This window comes from Balaenoptera physalus, assembly GCF_965194825.1.
Source record: "Balaenoptera physalus genome assembly, chromosome: 7".
Classification (NCBI taxonomy): Eukaryota; Metazoa; Chordata; class Mammalia; order Artiodactyla; family Balaenopteridae; genus Balaenoptera; species Balaenoptera physalus.
The window spans coordinates 115556922-115581232 of NC_138886.1; the positions used below are offsets into that span (position 1 = coordinate 115556922).

At 47.8% G+C, this 24311-nt stretch overlaps 2 protein-coding genes across 3 annotated transcripts in view; one reads left to right on the plus strand and one right to left on the minus strand.

Moving 5' to 3' along the window:
• GATA4 (GATA binding protein 4) overlaps positions 1-24311 on the plus strand; it is a 343627-nt gene that overhangs the window by 23442 nt on the left and 295874 nt on the right. The gene's annotated exons all lie outside the window — the stretch shown is intronic.
• FAM167A (family with sequence similarity 167 member A) overlaps positions 6696-24311 on the minus strand; it is a 42036-nt gene continuing 24420 nt past the window's right edge. Inside the window, exons 4-5 of one of the 2 annotated variants that reach the window (XR_014265680.1) lie at positions 8452-16495; positions 6696-8159 (exon numbers count right to left, since the gene is read on the minus strand). Coding sequence is in view for 1 of the 2 variants with exons in the window: in XM_082469291.1 (XP_082325417.1) it covers positions 16232-16495 (264 nt within the window). In the remaining variant the exon portion in view is untranslated. Of the gene's footprint in view, positions 16496-24311 lie in introns of both variants that reach the window. The other variant, XM_082469291.1, reaches the window with a different exon arrangement.

A 24311-nucleotide genomic window follows, 5' to 3' on the forward strand; every position in this document is an offset into this window, starting at 1 on the left:
CATTACACTTATAAATCTAAATACAGAAAACAAGAAAGAAGCAGAAGATATTGAGAATGAGGAAATAATGAAGATATATATCATATATAAATATATGAGAAAAAATAAAGAATTTAAAATAAAATATCAAGTACAAGAGACAAATTATTAATTTTTAAATAAATTATATATAGATGCATGTTTGATGAGAAAAGTAAAAACCATAACAGATTTTAAGTTCCTTCCATATGGCTGATTGATGTTCACAAAGCTTCGTGGGTTGCAGGTGAACATAAGTTGATAAAATTAAACCAATTCTTTAATAGGACATTTCAATGAACATTTGTATGACTTAGTTGGTAACAGAAATATTAAATAAATAGAAATATCAAACAGGACTATAAGGGCTAAGAAATTCTTTAGTGAAATTCCTTAGTTCAGTAGAAGATTCAGCACCAAAAACTAAAGCATTGATGCTAAGAGACATTTACTTAAGACAAAAGTCACCTACCAAATATCAACCGAATGTGGAATGTTGTTGAGAGCCTGATGTGATTCTGTAAGTCAAATTATGGTTCAGGCAATTATGGTTTCATCTAGCAGGTGATAGCTAGTCAGCCAAAAAAATAAAAAACCATGGCAAAAACTTTAAAAGATCAATACGTGATTTGGAAACTGCTAGAATGGTTTATTGATTTATTTTCTCAATCATTTATATCCCTTGATAAGTCATGGTAGTAGCTCTGTAATTTAGTGTATTTCAATATGAAATAGACTATATTTTTGCTGATTTGATTTACATGATCCTTCCTGCTGTTCACTATTTTCGGATCACAGCTGCACGTGGAGCTCATTTCATGGAGGAGAGGCTGCAGCTGAGTTTCAGTTGATAAGTTGGGAGGGGGCTTCAGCCCATAAACATGAGCAGGGACACGTGAAAGAACTGATACAGGGGCTCATTGGACAGTCACGTGTGGATAGGGAACGCTTACTCGTCATTCATGCAACAAATATTTATAGGACACCTGTGTGCCAGGCACTGTCTTAACCGCTAGGAATAAAGCAGGGAGCTAAAAAGATAAAGACCCTGCCTTTCATGGATCTTACATCATTGACGACAACATTCACATACAGAGGGATTTTTTTTTAAAGAATATGGAAAAGAATATATATGTGTATAACTGAGTCACTTTGCTGTGCAGCAGAAATTAGCACAACATTGTAAATCAACTCCACTTCAAAAAAAGTTTTTAAAAATTGAACAATTTTGTGTTTAAAAGTTATACAGGGACTTCCCTGGTGGTCCAGGGAAGGTTAAGACTCCATGCTTCCACTTCATGGGTAGTAAGAAGTGGTTTGATCCCTGGTTGGGGAACTAAGATCCCACATCCTGCGCAGTGTGGCCAAAATAAAATAAAACTTATACAAATCCCTACCACCATGGGACACACCAATCCTGACCAGGTTGACACAACTGGAGAAAGTATTTTACGGGTTGATGTTTGCTGCACTTGACCGTGAGACGCAGGCTAGGGTTATTCTGTGTGCCATGAACAAGGATGCGTCCCATAGGGGGCCAACAGGTGCCTGAGGAAGCCAAAAATCAGGTTTGTGTCACCCTTTCTGCTCCTTATGTGTTCCACATACAGAAAGTGCAGCGAAAGTTAATTTTACATGTTACGACATGAAAAAAGGTAGGTGTAGTTCACTTTAATTTTTCAAATGAATGTGTGTGATGGGGCATCAGAGAAGGAAGCATGCATATGTCAAAACTTTAAAAAGGATTGAGATGCACAAAACCAAGGGGTGCTTCACAGTGGAGTTTCTCATCATGGAAAACAGGAATAACAGTCTCTGCTTTCCTTCCACTGCCCTCAAAAGGCAGGACATAAATAAAGGGAATGGTGCTTATCACGGAAGTGCCCCATCCTATACCACCTCTTTCCCAGAGAAATGTTTATAATTTGAGGTATTTGCTATAATACGTAAAAGAGCTGTTTTAAAATATGCAAGGAAAGACAAAAAAAAACAAAAACAACCTATGTTTGCTTGACTTATCATATTTGACAGTTATGTTAAAAAGCATCTGAAAACTCTAAGGTAACTTTACCAGTTCTCAAGTAGCTTGGGGCTGTCAGGCTGGAGGCTTACGGCCCTATTCAGAACAGTGCTGTGTTATAGATCCCGCAAGCTAGGTCTGATTTAAATTGCTCTTTCCTACTGTGGGCCCCAGTGCCCTTGTCAGATCCCTCCATTTGACTTTGGAAAATGCCGTTAATACTTCTTGGAAAACAGACAATCCGGACATGGTGCCCCCATCTGGCGCCCATTCTGTGAGTCACGTGGGAGCTGATGGGATTTCGGTAGGAGGTAACAGTTGGTGTTAGGATCACACACGGGAGAAAACAGTCCTGAGCTGATCAGGGTGTAACACTGGCTTTTAAGTTCTGGGAAGGCCAGGACTACGCTTTAATCCTTTCTGAATGCCCCGCTCCTAACAATGCCTTCCCCACAGAGTATTTGTTGAATTGAGATACTAATAAGCAAAGCATCATTAAACACAACAATCAGCCGTTATAGTCATTCCGTCTTTTGAGAAACACACGTGGACCGGTCTGAGCCAGAAAATGAATGTTACACCCTAGTTCTACTTCCTAGATCTGGTACTGTTGTTACTGATACGTTATTGCCCATGGTGCTTTCAATTAATTACATAATAACTGAGTTACTTTTCCTGGGGGACAAGAGGATAGGGAGGTGAGAGAGTTTGGAAAATTGGAAAGAGTTCCTCGGCACTTGGACTTGAATCACAGGTCTATCATTTTCCGTGTGATCTTAAAAAAATCCCTGGTTTTCCTGAGCCTCAGTCTCCTTTTCTGTAGTAATGGAGACCACAATAGTATCTAAGTCAAGAGTGGCTGTGAGGATTGTGAAGAGGTCTGGCCACAGACCATAAAATCCAGTGCGGATATGACAGGCTCTCTGTAATGATGGTTATAACTGTGTGTAGGCCCGGCCGGCAGTTGATTCAGAGAAATAACCAACTGAACTTACAGGGGACAGCACAGAGGAGCCTGTCCGCTGTACCATGGGTGTAACTGAGGCCAGGGGAGGGAAAGGTGTTTCACAGGATCCCACTTGCTTTACCTCTTGTGTCTTCTGGTCCCCATCTCTAGGACTCCATAAAGTCGTGATTTTCCTTTTCATCTGTTATGTTAGTGTTTTCTAAGCCTTATTTTTTCCCAGATTGCTTAGGTGTTTTTTTAATCAACTTTATTGAGGTGTAATTTCCTCAGGTATAATTTATTAGCATCCAAAACCCATTCTGATGAGCTTTGACAAATTTATATATTCATACAACCACATTCATGACACAGAATATTCCTTATTACCCCCCAAAGTTCCCTAGGCCTCACCCCCAGTCAATCCCCACTCCTGCCCCAGGTAACAACTGATCTGCTTTCTGTCACCATGAATTAAATAAGACTTTTGGCTAGCTTTATGTAAATGGAATTGTACACCTATTCTTTTGTATTTCACTTATTTTGCTCAGTATTTTCAAGATCCATCTATGTTACTGTACGTATCAGTAGTTCATTCCTTTTTATGCTGAGTAGGAATATTTATGCTATTGTATAAATATACCACAATTTTTTTTATCCATTCACCTACTAAAGGACATTTTAGGTTTTTCCCCAGTTTTTGACTATTATGAATAAAGCTGCTGTAAACATTCATAGATGAGTCTGTGTGTGTGTACATCTGTTTCCATTTCTCTTGGATAAATACCTTAGAATTGCTAGGTCCTATGGTAAGTATATGTTCAACCATATAAGAAATCCCCAAAATGTTTTGCAAAGTGACTGTACCATTTACAATTCCATCAGCAATACATGAGTTTGCTCCACATCACCAATACATGGTGTTACTAGTCGTTTTAATTTTAGTCATTCTCATGGGTGTGAAGTGGTGTACCTCTGTGGTTTTAGTTTTCACTTCCCTGCTTACTGATGATGTTGAGCATCTTTTCATGTGCTTATTGGCCCTTTGTATTTTTTTTTTCTGTGAAGGGTGTGTTCAAATTTTTTGCCCATTAAAAAAAGTAGGTTGTCTTTTTATTATTGAGTTGTAAGAAGCCTTTTTATGTTCTGAATACAAAGTTCTTTTTTTTTTTTTAATTAATTAATTAATTTTTACTTTTGGCTGTTTTGGGTCTTTGTTGCTGTGCGTGGGCTTTCTCTAGTTGCGGTGAGCAAGGGCTACTCTTCGTTGCGGTGCGGGGGCTTCTCATTGTGGTCGCTTCTCTTGTTGCGGAGCACGGGCTCTGGGCACACGGGCTTCAGTAGTTGTGGCACGTGGGCTCAGTAGTTGTGGCTCACGGGCTCTAGCGCACAGGCTCAGTAGTTGTGGCGCACGGGCTTAGTTGCTCCATGGCATGTGGGATCTTCCGGGACCAGGGCTCGAACCCGTGTTCCCTGCATTGGCAGGCGGATTCTTAACCACTGCACCACCGAGGAAGTCCTACAAAGTTCTTTATCAGTCATATGTATTGAGAATATTTTCTCCTGGTCCAGGGTTTACCGTTCCATTAGCAATATCTCTCAAAGAACAGAAGTTTTACGTTTTGATGAAGTCCAATTTATCAATTTTTTTTTGGTTTGGGCTTTTTGTGTTTTTTATCTAAAAAAATCTTTGCTTATCCCAAGGTCATAAAGATTTCCACCTATGTTTTCTTTTAGAAGTTTTATGATTTTAGTTTTTATATTAGGTCTGTGATTCATTTCAGGTTAATTTTTGTGTATGTTGTGGAGTGAAGCTAGGGTTCACTTTTCCTCTTTATGAATAATATGAGCATCCAGTTCAACAGTTTATTGAAAAGGCTGTATTTTCCCCCACTGAATTATCTTGGCAAGTTGTTGAAAATCAACTAACCATATGTGTGGGGGTCTATTTCTGTCCCGTCTGTTCTGTCCATTGATCTCTAAGTCTATCCTTATGCCAGTACTCTACTGTCTGGATTCCTGTCCCTGCGTAATGTCTTGAAGTCAGAAAGTGAGGTCCTCTAACTTCGTATTTCTTTCCAAGTTTATTTTGGCTCTTCCAGGTCCTTCGTATTTCCATGCAAATTTTAGAATCAACTTGTTGATTTCTACAGGAAAGCCTGTTGGGAATTTGACTGGAGTTGTGTTATATCTATGGATTGGGTAAGGAGACTGAGTCTTCCAACCCATTAAAATGGTATCTATGTCTCCATTTATTTGGGGTCTCTTTGGTTTCTCTCAATAATGTTTTATATTTATATTTCTCAGGGAATAGGTCTTACCCCAAATTTTTAAAATTTATACTTAATTATTCATGTTTTTGGAAGCTAATTTTAAAAAATTTCAACTTCTAATTGCTAGTATATGGAAATACAATTGATTTTTTAATAGTGACTTTGTAACCTGAGACATTATTTATCTCACTTATTAGTTCTAATAGCTTTTTTTGTAGGTTCCTTAGGGTTTTCCATATATGTGATCATGCAGTTTGCAGTAAAGACAGTTTCACTTTTTACCTTCCAATCTTTCTGCCTTTTATTTATGTTTTTTGCCTCATTGCATAGGCCAGGATACCCAGTTCACTGAGGAAAAGAGGCCATGGGAGTCAGCATCCTTGCTTTGTCCCCAAACTGGGGATGAAAGCATTCTGTTTTTGCCATGAAGTATGATGTTAGCTCTAGATTTTTCAAATATTTCTTTATCAGTTTGAAGAAGTGCTCTATTCTTAGTTTGCTAATAGTTTGTAACATCAATGGGAATAGAAGCTTTTCAAATGTTTTTTCTACGTCTGTGGAGATGATCTTTTTTTTCTTCAATTATCCTGTTATGGTGAACTACATTAATTGATTTTTGAATCTTAACCAACCTCGAATAGCTGGGATAAATCTTGCTTTCTGTATATTGCTAAATTGAATTTGCTAGTATTTTTTTTTTCAATGAGAGATAATATTTTCTTTCTTTTTAATAATGTCTTTGTCTGGTTTTGGTATCAGAGTAATGAAGATTTTATGAAATGAATGGGAAGGTGTGTCTTCCTTTATTTTCTGAGAGTTTGCAGAGAATTCATATTATTTTTCCCTCTAAATATTTGATAGAATTCACTGGTGAGACCAGGTGGGTCTGGAGTTTTCTTTATGGGAAGGCTTTTAATTAAGAATTCAATTTCCTTTCAGTTAATTTACTTTCAGTATCATTGATTTTCTTCATTGTTTTTCTGTTTCTATTTAATTGATTTGGGGGCTGGTATTTTTTCTTTTCTTCCCTCTGCTTACTTCCAGCTTAATTTGCTCTTTCTTCTAAGTTATTAAGGTAAGTGATTAGAATATTTATTTTATATTTTTCTTTCCTTCTAATATAAGTATTTAAAGCAAATTTCCCTCTAATTATTGTATTAGCCAGAATATCATAAATTTTGATCTATTATGTATCCATTTCAATTGGCTTAAAATATTTTCTAATTTCCATTATGATTTCTTTTTTGACTTGTGGGTTATTTAATAGTATGTTGCTTAATTTCTAATTATTCAGGGATTTTTTCAAATAGACAAGTCTAGAGAAGGGAAAGACGTGCACAGTCTCACTTGGTTTACCTCCCGTACCTTCCAGCTCCTCTCTTGGACTTGGTGTGCTCAGGTCTTCTCTTGTCATCTGCTATCTCTAATGTTTTATAAGCGGTTTTTTTTTTTTTGTTTTTTTTTTTACTGAGATCCAGGTGTGATGTCTTCACACCAAGAACACTTTGAGGTCGGCCACGCCTGGAAGGGCCAAGTCTTGATTTGCAGGTGACTTGCCTTATTCACAGCCGATTGGAAGGAGCACCAGCAGAGGGCGCCAGTGAGTCAGGCCGTGGACTGCACTTTGTAACCACCTGCTGTGGTTATAAATTTATATCTGGGTATGCTGCCAGGGATAATTAAGGTGAAGATGAACTGGTTGTTAGAAAGGAAGGTGGCCATTTAGAGAGGGGAGCAACCCAGAGAGGCAGAAAAAAATAAGCAAGCAAGACTGTAAAAATAAAATGAATTGAGACACACCAACTGAGGACAATTAGTCATGCGGAAAGTTATACTATAAGGAACAGAGAACATTTCGTGAATGCAGTCATATTGTTTCTGACTCATGGGAGGAAAGACAGAGAGAGATGAACAGCAGCGGGTGGGGTTGAAGAGGCAAACTGAATTACTTGAGTTACTATCTGAGAAAGTGTTTCCCTCTTGAAGAGAAAGCCAGATTTTAGCTGCAAGCGGAGAAAGACTGCTAGAGCTTTGAAATGCAGCAAGGCCAACAAGGGGGAAATCTGGACCAGTCCAGGTGTTTTGATAGGAGCGAGCTGGTGATAGAAAGATGTAAGGGTTTCTCAGTTTTCAGTTGTAATGGGGAAAATGGCTTCATTAATTAGGAGCTGTAGCTTTTAAAAATGAGAATGAAAACACCACATTAAACAATAGATTTTAAAATATCACACTATTTTCAAGTTAATGGCCATTTTATTTTCTTTATAAAGGATTGCGTGCCACAACTGACATAAAACATGAATTTCAGTTGAGATGGCATGAATGAAACCAAAGTGCTGTATAGAACTTCAGCTTCTAGTCACCTTGCTTTTCTAGAATTGGCACAGTGCTTGGCACATAGTAAATATTAAAAAGTATTTGTAGAATTTAATTAAATTGTGACAGGGTACTCCTGCTGGAGATCTCAGTTTCTGAGTGGTGGAAATAGCATTTGAACTTTGAATTTTCCAGCAAACATGGAAAGTGATGACAATCACAAATGCCAAGAAAACAAGCAAATATCCAGGTGTAAGTTATTGGCTCTGCTGCAGTATCTGGAAGGCAATCCACGTGTGAGTAGATTCCTCTGTTTTTCCAGCAGGGGGCACTTTAGGATTTCCTTAACTCAATAGGTCTGCATTATAAAGTCTGAAAAAAACCTTTTGTCTACAGGGGGAAGAACTTCTCAGATTAGTTTTCTCAGACCTCCTTCTCTGTGTAGTTGGAAGGGACGGAGGTGGAAGGGCTCCAGGGAAGAGAGGGCGTTGGGAAGAGCCAGGATGAGGAGTTAGGAGACCGCCGTGCGGTCCCAGCTCTTCACCAACCGGAAGGTGACCTTGGTCAGCCACTCCAGCTCCTGGACCTGCTGCTTTGTTTGCAACAGGAAAAAAAAATCGTACTCTGAGTGATAAAGCCACCCGACTCTGACAGCATACGGTGTGTCCCACCTGCAGCTTGGGGTCCATAAAAAGCCATGTTCCTTTGTTATTTTATGTGATTTAATTCCAGCCCCATTTCAGCAGGGTAAGTCACTCTCCTCTCCCTTCTTCCCTGAGACTCATCACTCCCAGAGGCTGCTCCTTAAGCTCTGCTTTGTCCCTTAAAGTGGGTGCTATCACCTCCTCCCTGTGTCCCAGCCCCTGGGATGCGCGTCTCACCTGCACGTCTGTGATCCCCTGAAGGAGCAAGGCATTGGGCCTTAGAGGTGCTTTTGAATCTGTAAAGGAGTCATGGTCGTTTTCTTCGGAAGCCTTCTGGCAGGGATGCAGCTTGCCCGCCCCTCTGGCTCCCCTCCCCCAGGGGCATGGAGGCTGACCCCCTCTCACCCACTTCCCTGAAAGGAACCGCTCCTGCGGTTTTTCTCGGGGAGACTCACTGTCTCCTCTGCTAGAAATAGAAGTGGCTGGAAACTTTTAACAGAACCTTGCTTTCACAGCATCGCTTTTTACCTCCTGGGCACCGTGCTGCATCTTTATGATGGCTCATTCAGTCTTGTCTTTCCTAGAGAGAGGTACAGGGAGCCGAGCTCAGAGGCCACTGTGGGCAGGGATGGGGGATACAGGAGACGACATTTTGTGTGTGGATCGTGTCAAACTGAGTTAAATTGTAGAACACCCAGCTAGTGTCTGCAGAGAACTGGAGGATTTTTGGGGTGGGAAACTCACACATCTGGTGTCAGAAGTGTTCCGGGCGGGGGTGTTTGTGTGAGTAAAAACCCAGTGGTGGCGGAAGGCAGACAGGCGACAGAAGACCTCTTGGGAATACCTGCTCAGGTAACTGCCAGAAGCCCAAAACGACGCCTGCCGAGCTTGCTGGAATCCAGCACAGCTCCGAGAATCACGTTGCCTGACTCTTCCAGTGGTTCGTAAGCCTGGATGCCCTGGGTCAGGTCCTCCCCTGCTTGGGATGCTGGAACAATTCCACTTCCCGCCCACCCCGACTGGTGCAATGGGACAGCGCAGAGAGCCCTTGTGCTGACCCCCAGCCCTGTGCCACCCCGAAGGGGCGGCCGATCCCGGGGAGGCTCTCGGGGCAGTGGGTGGTGCCCAGGCCGGCCCCCCTGGGGAGGAGAGTTTTCTGGAAGGAGGCAGAGTCCCTTGGGACCCTGGATGTCCTCCGACAAGTGGTCCTTTCTCAGGCTCCAGTTGCCCCCACGTGGAGGAGGGGGCAGGAAGAAGAGCGATTGGATTGAGGGATTCCCTGTTTGACAGAATGGTTTAGGGAATAAATAGACTCCAGTCCTGCAGAGCTGAACCACGCCTTACCGGATCGTCTCCCCGGGAATTTCCAGCCACTCCCGGCACCTGTCCCTGCCAGTCAGGAAGCGTCCCCGGCGGACTTATCTCCTCGCACTGAGAGTCGGTGACTGCTGTCCAGAGCCCCCCAACGTTTGCGGTCTCTCTTCCTGAGTCAGTTTCCCCCGGAGACTGCCTAGCTGTCTCCACCGCTGTTTGCTTTGAGCCTGCGCACAGGGTATTTAGCCTTATCTGAAAGCTTCAGTGTGCCTGAGCGGTTCCCATCAGATAGGCCCACGGTTGTCCTTGGCCTGTGTGTCCCGGCAGGCCCACACTGCTGTCCTCCTCCAGTCCTCCTCCTCCAGCCATCGCAACTGCAGACTCGGGGCTCCGACAGAGAGCATTCGGAAGGCGGAGATGCTCTGCTCTTGCCAGGAAGCCAAAGAGAATGCTGTCGACAGAGCGTAAAAACCCCTTTCTAAGTAAGACGGGTGAGATCTGCAGGGGGCGGGGCGGTCTCAGTCTTGACTGATGTCACCAGTGCATGAGGTACACACTTACTGGGGCCACCAGGCAGCTAATGTAGCATCAGGCTGGGTCTCTGAAGGAAGAAGCTGCACCATCCCCGAAATGTCACTTCTGCTGTCCCCATACTCTGATCATCACCTTCTGTTCAGCTTTTCTCCACCAGCCGTGTCACTCAGCGAGTCCCAGATGGCACCGAGACCGCCAACCATGGACCCCACCGCTCTAGCACTGCTGTCACCCCCGCCCCCGTGTCCCCATGTCCCCTCTTCCCTCCTCACTGGGTTTGGATTCCTTGGTTCAACACTACAGTTGCTCCTTTGCAAAACACTTTTAACTTTCGCTTCCTTGTCCTCCCGTGTATCTGCCTGACACATCCCCTTGCCACTGTCTGCCTGCTCTGTGTGCGCACTGCGGCATCCAACCATTGCTGGAGGGAAAAAGAAAACAAACACGCAACCACATTCACTGGATTTGCATCACACTGAACGCCCACAAGCCTCAAATGGGCAGCCGGCACTGCTGGGTGACTTGACTATCCTTCCTAATAAATGAACATGCCCATTCGCTGAGATAATTATTTCAAAACTTCTTTCTTCCCAAACCTCCAACATTCCACCACCTCCAAGTTACTCTATTTCACAGAGAAAATAGGAAGGATCCAATGGGACCCTCCTCCTCTTCCCACCAGAGATTCCCTAACCCACTCATCTTCAGCCTTCCTTCTCCCTACAGTGGAAGGGGTGTCTTTACTCCCCTCCCAGCCCCCTCTCTCCTCCTTAAGAACTTCACTGCTACAATTACTTTCTTCTCTCTCATGCACCATCAGTTTCTCCCTTCCTAACAGGTTATTGCCATTTGCATGTCTTAGATGCTGGCACCTTTATTATACATTTGTATTATGATTTGATACATTGTTAATATACAGTGCCACTCTATTATGTATTTATTTTGTCATACACTGTTTCGAGGAAGCCAAAAATTGTTTCCCTGACTTTATGACTTTGTCCAGCTCCTATTTCTCTGCTCTCTTTATAGCAAACTGACTTGAAAGAGTCAATTTCTTCACTTTCCATTTTCTCCTCAACCCACACAACTGGACTTCTGTCCCTACCCCGGGACTGAAAGGGCTATTACCGTTGGAATAAAAGACAGATGATCTCCATCTTGCTTGAAAACACTGTTTATCTCTCTGTCCACCTCTTCCTCGATTTCTCAGCAGCATTTGATGTTGACGACTTTCTCCTTGAAACATTTTCTTCTTTAAGGCTCCCGGATGCCCCCTTCATCTGGTTTTCCTTGTACTTTACCAGCTGGTCTTTCTAAGTCTCCTGTGACTGTTCTTATTTCTCTCTCACACCCCTAGGTGCTGGAGTCCCCACGATGCTGTACTTAGCCCCCTCTTCTATGCCTACGCTTTCTTCCTAGAGGAGTTTATCCAGGTATGGTGCTTTTTAATATCATCCAAACACCCAAATCCACACTCCTAAATTTATGCCTCTGACATTGGCCTTTTCCTGAAGTCCGGGTCCTTATAGCCAACCACCTACTCACTTCCTGCTTGAATGTTTGATAGACATTTAAATATAACACAGCTGAGACAGAACTGTTAATGCTACCTGTCTCCCCGACTCAGGCTCCCCTCAAAATTTCTCATCTCAGTAAACCCCCCCGCCCCCCAATCCAGCTGCTGGCCAGAGGGCTATCCTTAGTCTCTATTTCCTGCACACGCCACGTCCAAGCTACCAGTGGACCCTGTTGGCTTTACCTCCAAATTATCCAAAATACATCCCGCACTAGGTCCCAAAGTAAATCCCAAATCAGACCGTGTGTCACCCTGTTCATAGCTGCCATGGGCGTCCAAGTCACTCGCGTCCACAGTAATTGACCTCCGGTGGATGCCACGTCTGCCCCACTTCCCCCATACTTTCTACATAGAACTTGCTAACACTTAAATCAGATCATACATCACTCCCCTGTTCAAAGACCTCAAAACACTTCTGGCACAATCCCAGTAAAACCCAGACTCCTTACTCTGACCTACGAGGCTGACCCCACTCGAGCCGCACTGCCCACCACACTCCCTCCTGCCTCAGAATCTGGGTCCTTGTTTTTCTCTCCAGAACACTCTTTTTCCTGATCTTTGCATGGCTGCAGTTTCAGCTGAAAGAGCACCTTTTCAGAGAAGCCTTCCCTGACCACGTGGTAAAAGCAGCCCTCTCCCACACAAGGGAGGGCACTGCTGTCACCTTTTACCTTCTCTGTGGCACTTAAAAGTATTTGACTTGTTTGGAGGCCAAATTAGAGTCATTTCCCTTTGGACTGAAAAAGTGTGCGGTCCCATCTGCAGGGGTGGAAAGGCCCAGTGGCTTCTCGAGTGCCCTTTGAACTACATGGCCGATGGTGATGGCAGATCTCCAGGTGCCCATCCGTCCCTCAGCTCATGACCTGTGCTCCATGCAGCCAATTCATACTGGGAGCTCTTTGCAGGAAACAGATCTCAGTCACTCATCCGCTTGGTGTAAGCAGGTGATACGATCTCAAGGAATGGCTAGAGCGCTTCTCTCCAGCTGTTCTTTCTACAGAATGGGATTCCTAACACCTGCTCTGACCTGCAGACATGGACTTCTCCCGGGAACGAAAGACAGGAGTCATTCACGACATGCCTTCCCTGCCTGCTTTGTCCCTTTAAAGGTTTCTCCAAGTGTCTGCAGACCACCCCTGTCAGTCTCCTAGAGTGTTTGTAAAAAACAGATTCCTAGGCCCCGTGCCAGAGCTGCACACCAGAACCTCTGAGTGGAGCCCAGGAATTTCCTGGGAATGTGCATTTGCAGCAGGTGCCCCAGGTGATCCTCACGCAGGCTTCATTTTGAGCACTGCCACCTAAGATGTTGAAAAAGTTTGACACGAGTTCTCCGCACAGGACAGTAACGCTAAGCCCCGTACTTGGATGATAGAATTGTGATTTGAAATACATGTCCTGTGGGTCCGCTATCCAACAGTGCTCTGAGTTTGACCCATATATTCTGAATCCAATCAGAGTCACCTTTGGAAGTGGCTAATGTAAGAGAGAGTGGATTTGCTTTGGCTCTGGCCTTGGTCAAATTCAGGAATAATGAATGCCTGCATGTCTTAATTTCACATCTTGAGCTCACATAGCCCACGCCGGGAAGCTCCTGATGGCAACACCACCAAGCAGCCCTCCTTGGGGGAAGGTGCCATAAAGGAAGGAGAGTGATTCAGGTGACTTTTCCTCGCTCCACGCCTCCCTCCCTCCCTCCCTCCTTCCGCTTCTTTCTCTTTCAATTTAGTGCTTGGCCCTGTGTGTGCTGTAACAGGAACAAGGTAAAAGGAAGCACATTTCTCCTCTTTATAAATATATTCTTTTGAAATATTTTAATTTCACTTTTTCTAACAGCAATATAGAAACAAACAATCATAAAAAATAAAATTATAAATTGTCCATCGATTACGTAATAGCACTTGGTATTGCTACAGGGAGGAGGCCTGAGGCTGGGTCAGGTCATCTCAAGCTTGCCCGGGCTCCCCAGGCCTGTGATCACTGCTGAGCCCACGAAGGCATCAGACATCACCCTGCTAGGCAGTGTCATGGAGACTTCGAGTTTTACACCCAGGGGTCCTTGAGGGATGGCAAGGAGACGGGTAGATAATGAGTAAAACTGCAACAGTATCGTATATACGCATGGTAAAGCCGGAAGGCTGCCCTAGGGAGCTGGGCACGCAGGTTAGGCTGCGACTGACTCAGGCATCTCTTGACCCACAGGAGGCAGGGACTTCACAAAGCTGAACTGACTTGGTTAGTTGTCTGTGCTCACCGTGGAAATAAGGATGCTAACAGACACTGGAGAGTGAGTAAGAAAACACACCTGTCTTTTCCCTGCACGTCTCTTCCCGACTCCTCCTCCCCCCTTATCCCAAAATAAAATTCCCTTGGCGTGAACTAAGCACAATAGCTGAGACATCTAACCTATTCCAAAAAGTGCGCCTATTGCAAAACCATCAAGTGTTCTTGATCTCAAAGAATCATTAGGTCAACTGAGCAACTAAATTGCCCAGTTGACTCCAACTCAACTGGGTTGACGAAACTCAGGGAAATCACTCAGCGGTGGCTGGACCCAGCTTTTTTTAGTTACTGTAATGACTGGTTCCTAGAAAGAAAAGTAATCAGTTTGGCCTTTTTTTTCAGTTGTGGAATGGGCTTGCCCGTGTGGGTTCAAGTGTGTGTATGTGCGCGTCTCCGAAGAGTGAGCGTGCGTGCAGGCTGGCCTGCCACCCCAAGACCTCAAGGGCTCTTCTGGAGGACGCCTGGCAGGCACGCCTCTGGAGGACCTGGCAGTGCTCATGCAGAGCCCCTGAGGAGAGGCTGCACTAGCTAGAGAAAACCTCCCTCCTTCCTGCCTGAGGCGGGGCCGGCCCGAGGGGGCCTAGCCTTCCACTGAGGGCTTCTTCACGGACAAATGCTCTGCGTCTCAGACTTCTGCCACCGCTCAGAGTCGAAGCAAAAACAGATCTTGGCTGCGTGGTAATACCGTCTTTGAAGGAAGCATAAACCCTCCGGCTCTTGGAAGTCACAAGGAAACACCAAATTCTCGTCTAACTAGGGACCGATCATCCACAAACTCCCACTCCTGGCCCACAAGAGAAAAGCAGCCGTTCCCCAGTGTGGGTCACGGTGCGTGTGCGTGTGTGTGCCTGGGCCCCAGTGAAATTCTACAGGAAGACAAAGCATGAAAGACAGAGCAACAGGACGCCTCACGTGGACAACAGAACCGTGACGGCAGTGGGAATCGTAACTCGGGACGTGACGGGGCTGCGTGAGTGGACAGTGGCAGCTGGCAGTTCGTGGGTTTGGCAAAGCATTAGTACCATCTTTGGAGTTCAAGTTCATGGATACGTGATCTGTGTAGCGTAATTAATAATGATTATTCTTAACACATCAATATTCTACAGCCGCTAAAGAGCCGTGGAGCCTGAGGGAGACCACTCCCCTCCCCTGGCCTCACTCCCTTATGAAGCAGAGGGCTCAGTCACAGGCCAGCCCCCCGGCACGGGGCCTTCTACTGGGTTAACTTCCTAACTTGCTGAGGTCTCAGTCCTTACCTTGCCGGTCCTCCCACTTGTCTTGAGGGAGAATCTTCTAAAATCAAACCCTGAACCTCTGTACTTGACCTACCCACTGGCTTCGCCATTCGGACAAAAATCAAACAGTTATTGACAAGTTAACCACAGGTTAGTAACAGTCTGATTCAATTAAAATTAGTTGTTTAAGTCAGGCACAGAATCTCAGTGGAGGCTCAGGACGAGCTTCTGGGGAGGGCACGAAGGTGACGGAGGTGACACCGTCGGAATCCACCAGGAGGCCTCTGCTGGCCGCCCCCCCCTCCCCGGGGGAATACACTCCCAGGCACTCCCCAGGATTGTGGCGTGGCAGCAAAGGGGCTCTTTGGAGGTTGGGACTGGTGTATGTGGCCAGAGCGGGCGGCAGAGGGCGGTTGTGCCTGCTGCCCCCCAGCTACGCTGGTGGGACCACACACAGGCAACAGTGTACCCCGCGCTTGTAGGGCCGAGGTCGAAGACCTCATCCCGGGCACTGGCTGCGGCTCTGGGGCCTGCTTCCCCAAGCTCCACGTGTTATTCCTTTTGGTCTTCCTTTGCTGGTGGGTCCCTGTCGAGGCTGCTGAGTCACCCACTTAGGGTGAATTTGAGCCAGTACTTAGAGGACAGCAACAGTGACATGGGCGTGGCTGACATCTAATCACCTCCCCCTGGGGGTCGGTGCCCCTGGGGAAGCCTTGTGCAAGAATCACAGCTTTGGTCCCCCTTTGGGTTCCCAGGTCATAGCACCAGTGATTCCGGAAACAGGAATGTGGGTCACTAACGGGAGGATGAGACGTGTGCCCTGGGGACCCAGGTCTCACTGAACAACGGATGCAGCAGCCCTTCTGCAGGACTCTTTGGGTATTAAACCAGGGCCAGGCATGGGGACACGGAGCTCCACAGCTGGGCCCTGAGAGCACGTGTCACAAGTCCTGGGGACGCCCTGCCTCCGGGGAGACCCACTCGGGTAGCTGGGCCTCAGCTTCCTTCCCACGCCCTCCCCCGCCCCCGTACACCCCCCAAACCCTCGTTCCGGCTCCACTGCCCCGTCTAGGGCTTCTCAGCACAGAGAAAACCTGCGGGAGTTGATGTTCATCTTGGTGACCCCAATGAGCTTGAGTGGCGCGGAGAGGCTGAAGGAGGAGGCGAGCGGGGCGTCGCAGAAGAGGTCGGACAGCTCGTCCCGCTCCTCCAGCTCGTAGGTGGCGTCGTTGAGCATCCGCCGGTGGAGGTCGCAGGTCTGCTCGATCTTCAGCTTGTGGATGTCACTGCGCAGGCGCATGAGCTGCCGGGCCAGCTGCTGGTCCTGAAGCCGCATCTCCGTCTGCGAGGGAAGATGGGGGAGGCGTCAGCGCCGAGCTGGGCCGGGGAGAGGGGTGGGGGGTCGGTGCTTCAGCTCCATAGTCCCGGACCCGCCCAGGCCCGTTAACACGAGACCTAATGAAGGGCTTGCATCACCATTTGGGGTCCACCTAGAGAGAGTAGCCCATTCCCAGCTCAGGGAGGTGAAAAGACACAGAGAGTGGGGTGACAAATAAGGATGTGCTTGCCAAACAATGCTTTGTGCTAAGCTAGATACTGTGTCAAAATCCTTCTGGAAGACATGCGTGTCAGTCCTGGCTTAAAGGTATTTCCGGGTGTCTCATTGTTTACAGATATATATAAATGGAGTAAGGGTATAAAGAATTGCATGGGAATGATAAATAACCAAATTCAGGCGTCGTTTCTGTAGCGTAGTGGCTATCACGTTTGTCCAGATTCAGGAGCACGGCTGCTTTTGGGCAGGAAGGAGGGACTGAAATTGGGGAAGGTATTCAGGGGCTTCAACTCTATTAATGATGTTTTGTATCTTATGTTGGGTGGTGGGTATGCAGTCACATTATTTTTTGAACATTTAAGAATGTCTGCATTCTTAAGAATGTCTGTCTTAAATGCATTTTAAACATTTAAGAATTCGGGCTTGGAACCAAGTGCATTTCGGGGTAGAAAAATTAGCGACTTCACCAGTAAGCATTTCATTGCTCTGTTTTCTCTATTCCATGTTTTGATATACTTCTACAGATCTCTTTTATTCAGAGTTTATAGGTGAGAAAAACCAAGATAGAAAGTCTTGCCTGGGGATCAGCAAAGTATTTAATGGCAAAACGGGGTTAAAATTCATAGCGTCCTGTTCATTAGTTTACTTCTCAATCCTTGGGCATCACAACCCAAATGTATTGCCAATCAGAAATTGTATTGATCTAGAATAGTGCCAAATCAATGCTGGCGGGCTCACCAGAGGGCAGCTGGTCATTCATTCACTTATTTGGAGCCTCCAGCCATGCCTAGAACTGGGCTAGGTGCTGCCTAAGCCCTTCTGAAGGAGATGGGGGTCCAATTTGTCTGAAAGTCAGTGCCAGCTCACACCACTGCTTTATTTAATATGGTCTTCTGTGAGTTTGGCTTGAACCACTTCTCTTTGGGGTATCCTGTAATTTGAAGATAGATCTCTTTGAAAGCTAGGAACCCTATGGCTCAGATGTGAACCAAGGAATTGGCCTCAGGAATTGCATCTTCAATCTGAAAAGATCCTTTTAAGTTGGAGAATTTCAGTTTTGAGCAGGTGTCTGGAAGTACCTGTGAGATGTGGTCAGCAGGGAAGCCTGGTGGGGGGAAGGGGCCATTTTTCTATGGCCAATAGGTCTGGTCCAAGGTCAGAGAACAATTTAGTGTTGAAAACCCATCAGAGTCAGCTGAAAGGGGGGGTGGGTTTGATAGTAAGGCATCTGTCCAGGTTCCTAGGGCTGGACAAAGGCCACCTCGGTGGAGCCACCTCACACACCCATTGAGCTTGGAGGCGTTCACCTCTGCATAAGGGGAAGGAAACGGCTTCCAGTGGGGAAGGTAATGCATGTCCCTCCACTTGTTGGAGCCCATCACCAGAAGAGGCTGATCATTCTGTTTCCTCAGTAAGCTTGGTCCTGAGGGCCCATCACAGCGTGAGCAGCCCACCCTAGGACTGGCTTGCCAGACGTATTTTCTTATGACTCATGAATGTAAATCCACATTGCACCTGATGCTCAAAGACACAGTGTTCGTTCCAGGGCTACAGGGAATTATACTCTGTGGGCCACACAGGAATTTTCCAAGGGGGACTCCACACCTTAAACCCTAAACTGAGTCCCCGCTTAAGCGGTAACTCCACTGTAATCAAGCCAAATCCATACAGAAATGAGTTTTCTCAGCCCCCGAAGAAACCTGAGCAAAATGTGCAGGGCTAAGAGGCTTTTTTCCCCCAGGATTTTTTCAATTGTGTTAAAATACACAGAACATAAAATTTTACCATCTTAGCCATTTTGAAGTGTACAGTTCAGTGGCATTAAGTACTTTTACATTGTTGTGCAACTGCCACCACCAACCATCTTCAGAACTCTTTTCATCTTGCAAAATTGGAACTCTGTCTCCATTAAATAATAACTCCCCATTTTCCCTCCCCCCAGCCCCTGGCAACCACTATGCTACTTTCTGTCTCTGTGAATTTGACTATCCAATTACCTCGTGTAAGTGGAATCAGTACAGTATTTACCGTTTTGTGACTACCATATTTCACTCAGCATAATGGCCTCAAGGTTCATCCACGTTGTAGCACTTGTTAGAATTTCCTTTCTAAGGCTGAATTATATCCCACTGAACGTATACATCGCATTTGGCTTATCCTTTCATCCGTGGATGGATGTCTGGGCTGCTTCCACCTCTTGGCTCTTGTGAATAACGCTGCTGTGAACACAGGTGCACAGTATGTGTTCAAGTCCCTGCTTTCACTTCTTTTGGAAGTATACCCAGAAGTGGAATTGCTGGATCCTATGCTAATACTATGCGGAATTTTTTGAGGAACCACCATACCGTTCTCTGCACCATTTTACTGCAGCCAGCAAATGTTTTTATTCCAGTCAGTCCAGAGGCAGGAGTCAGCCCCTCTTTTAATTCTCCAGGAAATCACTAGTGATCCACGGGACTCGGATAAAGAGACATCACAGCAAACCACTTACACGCTTAGATTCTTCTGTCCTGAGTTTCCCGACCGCCGCCCTCCCTGACGCTCCCTTTCTAGCCCCTCCCCACTCTCAGAGCCTCTCCGCCCCTCACGTCCCCTTATCCCTTCAAGCAAAACCCAAGAAATCTCCCTCTTCCTCTTGCAGAGCAGCTTGATTACCGCCTTTAGTCACTTCTTCCCTCCCTTGGGGTTTCACCTTCCACCTTAGAAACAACCAGCCTCTCCTAAGAGCCGTTCTTATCTGACTCAGAGAATCAAACGTGTGTTGGCTACAGCCAAGCACTGACCACAGCACAGCTATTGCAACAGGGCCACGGGTCAGCCGCCACCCCCGTGGTGCCTGTGCTTTCTCACCCCGTGGGAACACACCCTTTCACCAAATACTATACCGCAACTGGAGGATTGCTGGAGTGACAGGCCGCGCCTCTGAGAATCCTACAAGTCACTTTATCCTGCAGAGGCAACAGGCCACCCTGGGAGGGGGGGATTGAAATCGGCATATCCCACAGCTGAGCCTTTGCCAGGGAGAGCATTAAACTCATGTTGATAGTTGAGTCACCAGGGCCAGGTTTTAGGGCCAGCGTCTAAGTCTTTTTAATAAAGGCTCAAAACTGGGAGGCCCTGCCCAATTTCAACATTCTGCACCTAGGCCTGGAGAGAAAGGACCTACGTGGTGAAATTCTTACTTTTCTTTGGCCAGTGTTGTTCAGTTTATATGGTACATTACTTATGATCTATTTGCTTCTTACAGCTCTTGGAATGGACAGTATCCAGGCAGACAGGAAAACAAAAATCCCAAGGTGATCAAGGGCATTTTGTTCAATCCCGATTTCTGAGGCTGGAATCTAAGCTATCCCAGCCCGACAGCTACAGTTAGTCTCTGATTGATGCTGAAGAGAGACTGGGTATAAAATCCAGGCCATTTCTCAGAACATGCTCCCTTCTCTATGAGACTTAATCTTGAACCATGGGAAGAGTTTTCATAACCTGTCTCATGACTTAGCTCAACTAAGCGTCCAGTTATTGTTTTAATCAGCATTGTGTAGAAATAGAAGCCTGGATAAAACATGATTCATTATTTGATCTTGGGTTTGGCCTCTGAGAAACAGCCAGAGTCATGCTGTGAGGAAAGAAAGTGAGGGTTGTCACTGAGGTGTGCTGCTGGATGACAACCTCAGATGCTGGGAAAAATTAAATTTTTTTTCCAAATACCCCCTAGAAACCAAACTGCGTTTGTGAGTTGATTTCCAGGGGATGCTGTTGACTCAGGCAGAGGCTGGAACATGTTTTTCGGCCTCCGCTTGCTCTGCAGCCCCAATCTTGGCGCTGGGGCAGGTACAGGCTGAATCTGGGTTCTCCTGATGCCCCTGGAGCCATTGTCTGCCGGGAGGGAAAGTCGGAGCAGAGCCCCAGAGCCAGGACAGAGAGCAGGGGGTGCTTCAGGCCCCAGCAGGGACTCTCTGTCCCCAATGGCAAGAGTCAAGCTCTACATACTATATGATAAAGTCTTCGGTTTTCAAACTTGGAAGGTCCTAGGCCAAACTGCCACCTGCACAAGTGAGGCTGACCTTTGGGAAAGACAGGGTGGTGCATTCTGAAGGCCCCCAGGTCTGTCCCCAGAGGCTCTGGGTTCTAGTCTGCTTTGGTCTGAATCTTTGTGTCCCCCTCAAATTCATATGTTGAAACCCTAAAGCCCAGTGTGTTGGTATTAGGAGGTGGGCCTTTGGGGGGTGATGCGGTCACGCGGGTAGAGCCCTCATGATAGGATTACTATTCTTATAAAAGAGACCCCAGAGAGTCCCCTCGTCCCTTTCCATCATGTGAGGATGCAGTGAGAAGTCTTTAACTCGGAAGAGGACCCTCCCCTGACCATGCTGGGACCCTGATCCCAGACCTCTAGCCTCCAGAACTGTGATAATTGAATGTCTGTGGTTTATCAGCCGCCCAGTCGGAGGTGGTTTGCTGCAGCGGCCTGAATGGTTGAAGACAGTTCCAGTTCAGCCTATAAGGAGACGAGTGGCCCGGGGCAGGAGATGTGACCCCTCTGTGGAAAGAGGATGCTCGTCACCTCCCCCCACCCCATAAGGTTGCATCCTGGACGTGAGGCAGCCCTAGAAGCCGTACACCCAAGAATGGAATTCTGTGAGAGGGGAGAGACGGGAAAGACAGGCCCAGGTGAGCACACCCACCTTCACCTGTCAGCCCGCACCTCGGCATCCTTTCACGCCTCCCTGGCCCCCTCCCACTCTCTGCACTCAGCCCTGCAGTCAAGAGGCCAGCGGCCAGGTTTCTCCCCTTCTTCAAACCTTTCAAAGGTACAAGCGGCCCTCCTGGCTCCCTTGCTCTCTCCAGCCTTGAACTCCCATTCTGAGCCCCTGGCGCCTTGTGGCAGCCACGCTGGGTCTGTGTCCCCTCCCCCAGAACCACTCCTTCCCACGCCATCATCCACATGCCCAGCTCTGCCCTTGCCCCCCATCCCTGCAGGCTGGGTGACACCCCAACCATAGATACCTCTTACAGCAACACCTGCACACAGCATTGCCTGTCTCCTCACCAGACAGTAAAACACACAGGAGAGATCAGGCCTGGTGCTCAAAAGGCATTGGTTGAGGTGGAAACACAAGCTGGAATAAAGTAATGTATTTTTTAAGTTAAAAAAAAAAAGGCATTGGTCGAATGAATGAATGAATAAATTCAATCCTCCTAGAGCCAGGTCTTGATTTTCCACAGGTGGGACAATCCTAGGACACCATCCCTGACTTTCCCACCCAGGCTACCCTCCGGGCCTGGGGAGAGGCCTCGAGTAGAATGAACAGAGCATTGGCTTGTGGGTCCAAAGTCCTTCACCACCACTCACTGGAGGTGCCCCTCTGGGCAAGTTGCTCAAGCTGCCTGAGCCTCAATTTCCTCATCTGTGAAATGGGCGCAATAATAATGTCTGTTCTGAGAATTAAATAAATAAAACATATATAAGACACTTGGTCCGGGACATGGGGTTCCACAAATATTAGTTCCACTTTATCCATTCTTCATAGTCAGAGCTAAGCCGTCAGTTATTTTTTCTTATTTCCCATACGACATTCTTATCTCTCCTACTAGGTTTAGGAGTTCTGGAGGACAGTGTGATTCTCCTTTGTTCCCCAACTGCCTGGAGTGGAACTAGTCACCAACCCATGCTTCCCACACACTTTGGGGGTGATTGCTCACACCTGACACCTGTGTCGCCCTTCACATTGTTATCAATACCAAGTGTGGCCAGCTGGGCTGGTAGGGCAGTGCTGGCATCTCGTCACCAAGTGGTCTGTCCAGAGTAACAGAGCCAGTAACGCCGAAGCACCTCAGCATTTGCCGTGGAGGCATCTCCCAGGCGGGGGTGTCCTCAGCTTGGACACGATGGGTTCAGGCCCGCAGGGTGGGCCGGGGACTTCCCCAACTTCCCTGCCGCTGCCCTGGACAGCAAGTGGGGGCCTTGCTGGGCAACAGCTAGCCCCGGGATGGTGCCCCCTGTGCCAGGATGCTGGAGTGGGGCCCACAGCACAGCTATTCCCCCTGAGCCCCAAGCAAGACTGCAGGGAGGGCTGGCCCCCGCCTCTCCTGCTGGGGTGTCTCTAGGCGAGAGAGTAGACAGAGACGAGACCCCCCGGCACTTCCTGCTCTGCCGTGAGCTCCCGGGGTTGCGTCCTGGACTTCCACCTGCAGGGAGCGCCCACCAGCGCAGGCAGGAGTAGCGCTTCATTAAGGGATCGCGTGGAGACCAGCTCTAGCCAGGGCCGTTGTCAAATGTGATCGAACAGGGCTGAGGTGCCTGGCATCCTTAGGGAGCCCCCAGAAGACCCCTGGAGCACCTGTGTTGGGACTTCTAGACTTTTCTTGGGTTCTGGGCTCCCCGGCTTGGAAACGGATGGGCTGGGAGTTTCACGTCTGACACCGAGTGAGCCCAGGAACCAGCCAGGAACCCTCGCTGCCCAAGAGTCAGGAAGCGAGCCCTGTGGAACTAGGTCTCCTATGAGTGATTAAGGCGCCCCTGCACCTGCGGTTTCTATATATAGATTCCCACCTGTGCCTTCGAAAGGAAGTGAAGCAAATCTGTTCTCTGCAAGTGTGAGCAAGGCCATTAGCTCTCCCAAGTCATTTCACACTCCGTTACCCTGGAACCTGCCTCCTTAGGGGGAATGATGGTTTGGGCTTCGTCCCGGGAGGGGCCTCACAGCAGCCTCAGGGCTGGGCTGGACTCAGAGCCCATCCCAGGAGGGTGTCTGCTGTGCCCGTGGGGCGTCCGTGACCTGGCTCCGCTTCGCGTGCCAGAGCTAGGGGGTGAGTCTGAGCACACCCTGGGTGCTCAGGAAACCCCGGGGACTGCTGAGCGCCATGCGGTGTGGCCAGCACCGACGTGGGGCGGCCGGCCGGAGCGTGGGAGAGGCCAGAGCGGGCGGGGGGGCCCACGAGCAGCAGCTGCTAGCGGACACTCGCAGCACCTCTCCACCCATCTCCCTCTCTGGCTGGAAAGTGAAGGCTCACCACCCCTTGGGTTCCTTCCTGCTCGAGCACCGATGGCTCCGTCCACAGTTGTAACCAGCACTGCGAGAAGCAGTTGCTCTGGCAGGAGGAGGCTTTGTCCTCCTCAGTCCCTGTGCCGGCGGGGGGGCGGGGGGGCACCCACCCCGGGCGGGAGCCACGTGGGAGGTAGAGAAGCCAGGGCCGCCTGCCACCCGGGCCCCTCCCCGGCTCCTGGGCACCTCGGGGCCTGGCCTGGCCCTGCCAGCGGCCGGGAGCGGTGCCCCCCAAGTGCCAGACCCTCGGTGCAGCTCTGGAAACCATCTCCCTGCTGCCAAGGGCTTAGCCACCTGGCTGGAGCCTCGGTGGCCTTTCCCTGGCTTTTGTCAGCTCGAGGCTGAGTCTGGCTCACGCCTGAGCCTGGGGACACAGCCGACACCTCGGGGCAGTGCCGGCTTTTCAGCCCCTGGAGGAGCCCCAGGGCAAGGGTGGGTCCAGAGCCTGTAAAATAACGCACCCCTCAGAAACGGACAGTCCAGGCCAGGGGCACCTCGGACGTGAACAGTCCCGAGGCCCTGTGTGCCACCCTCTGTGTCAGGATAACGAGCGTCCT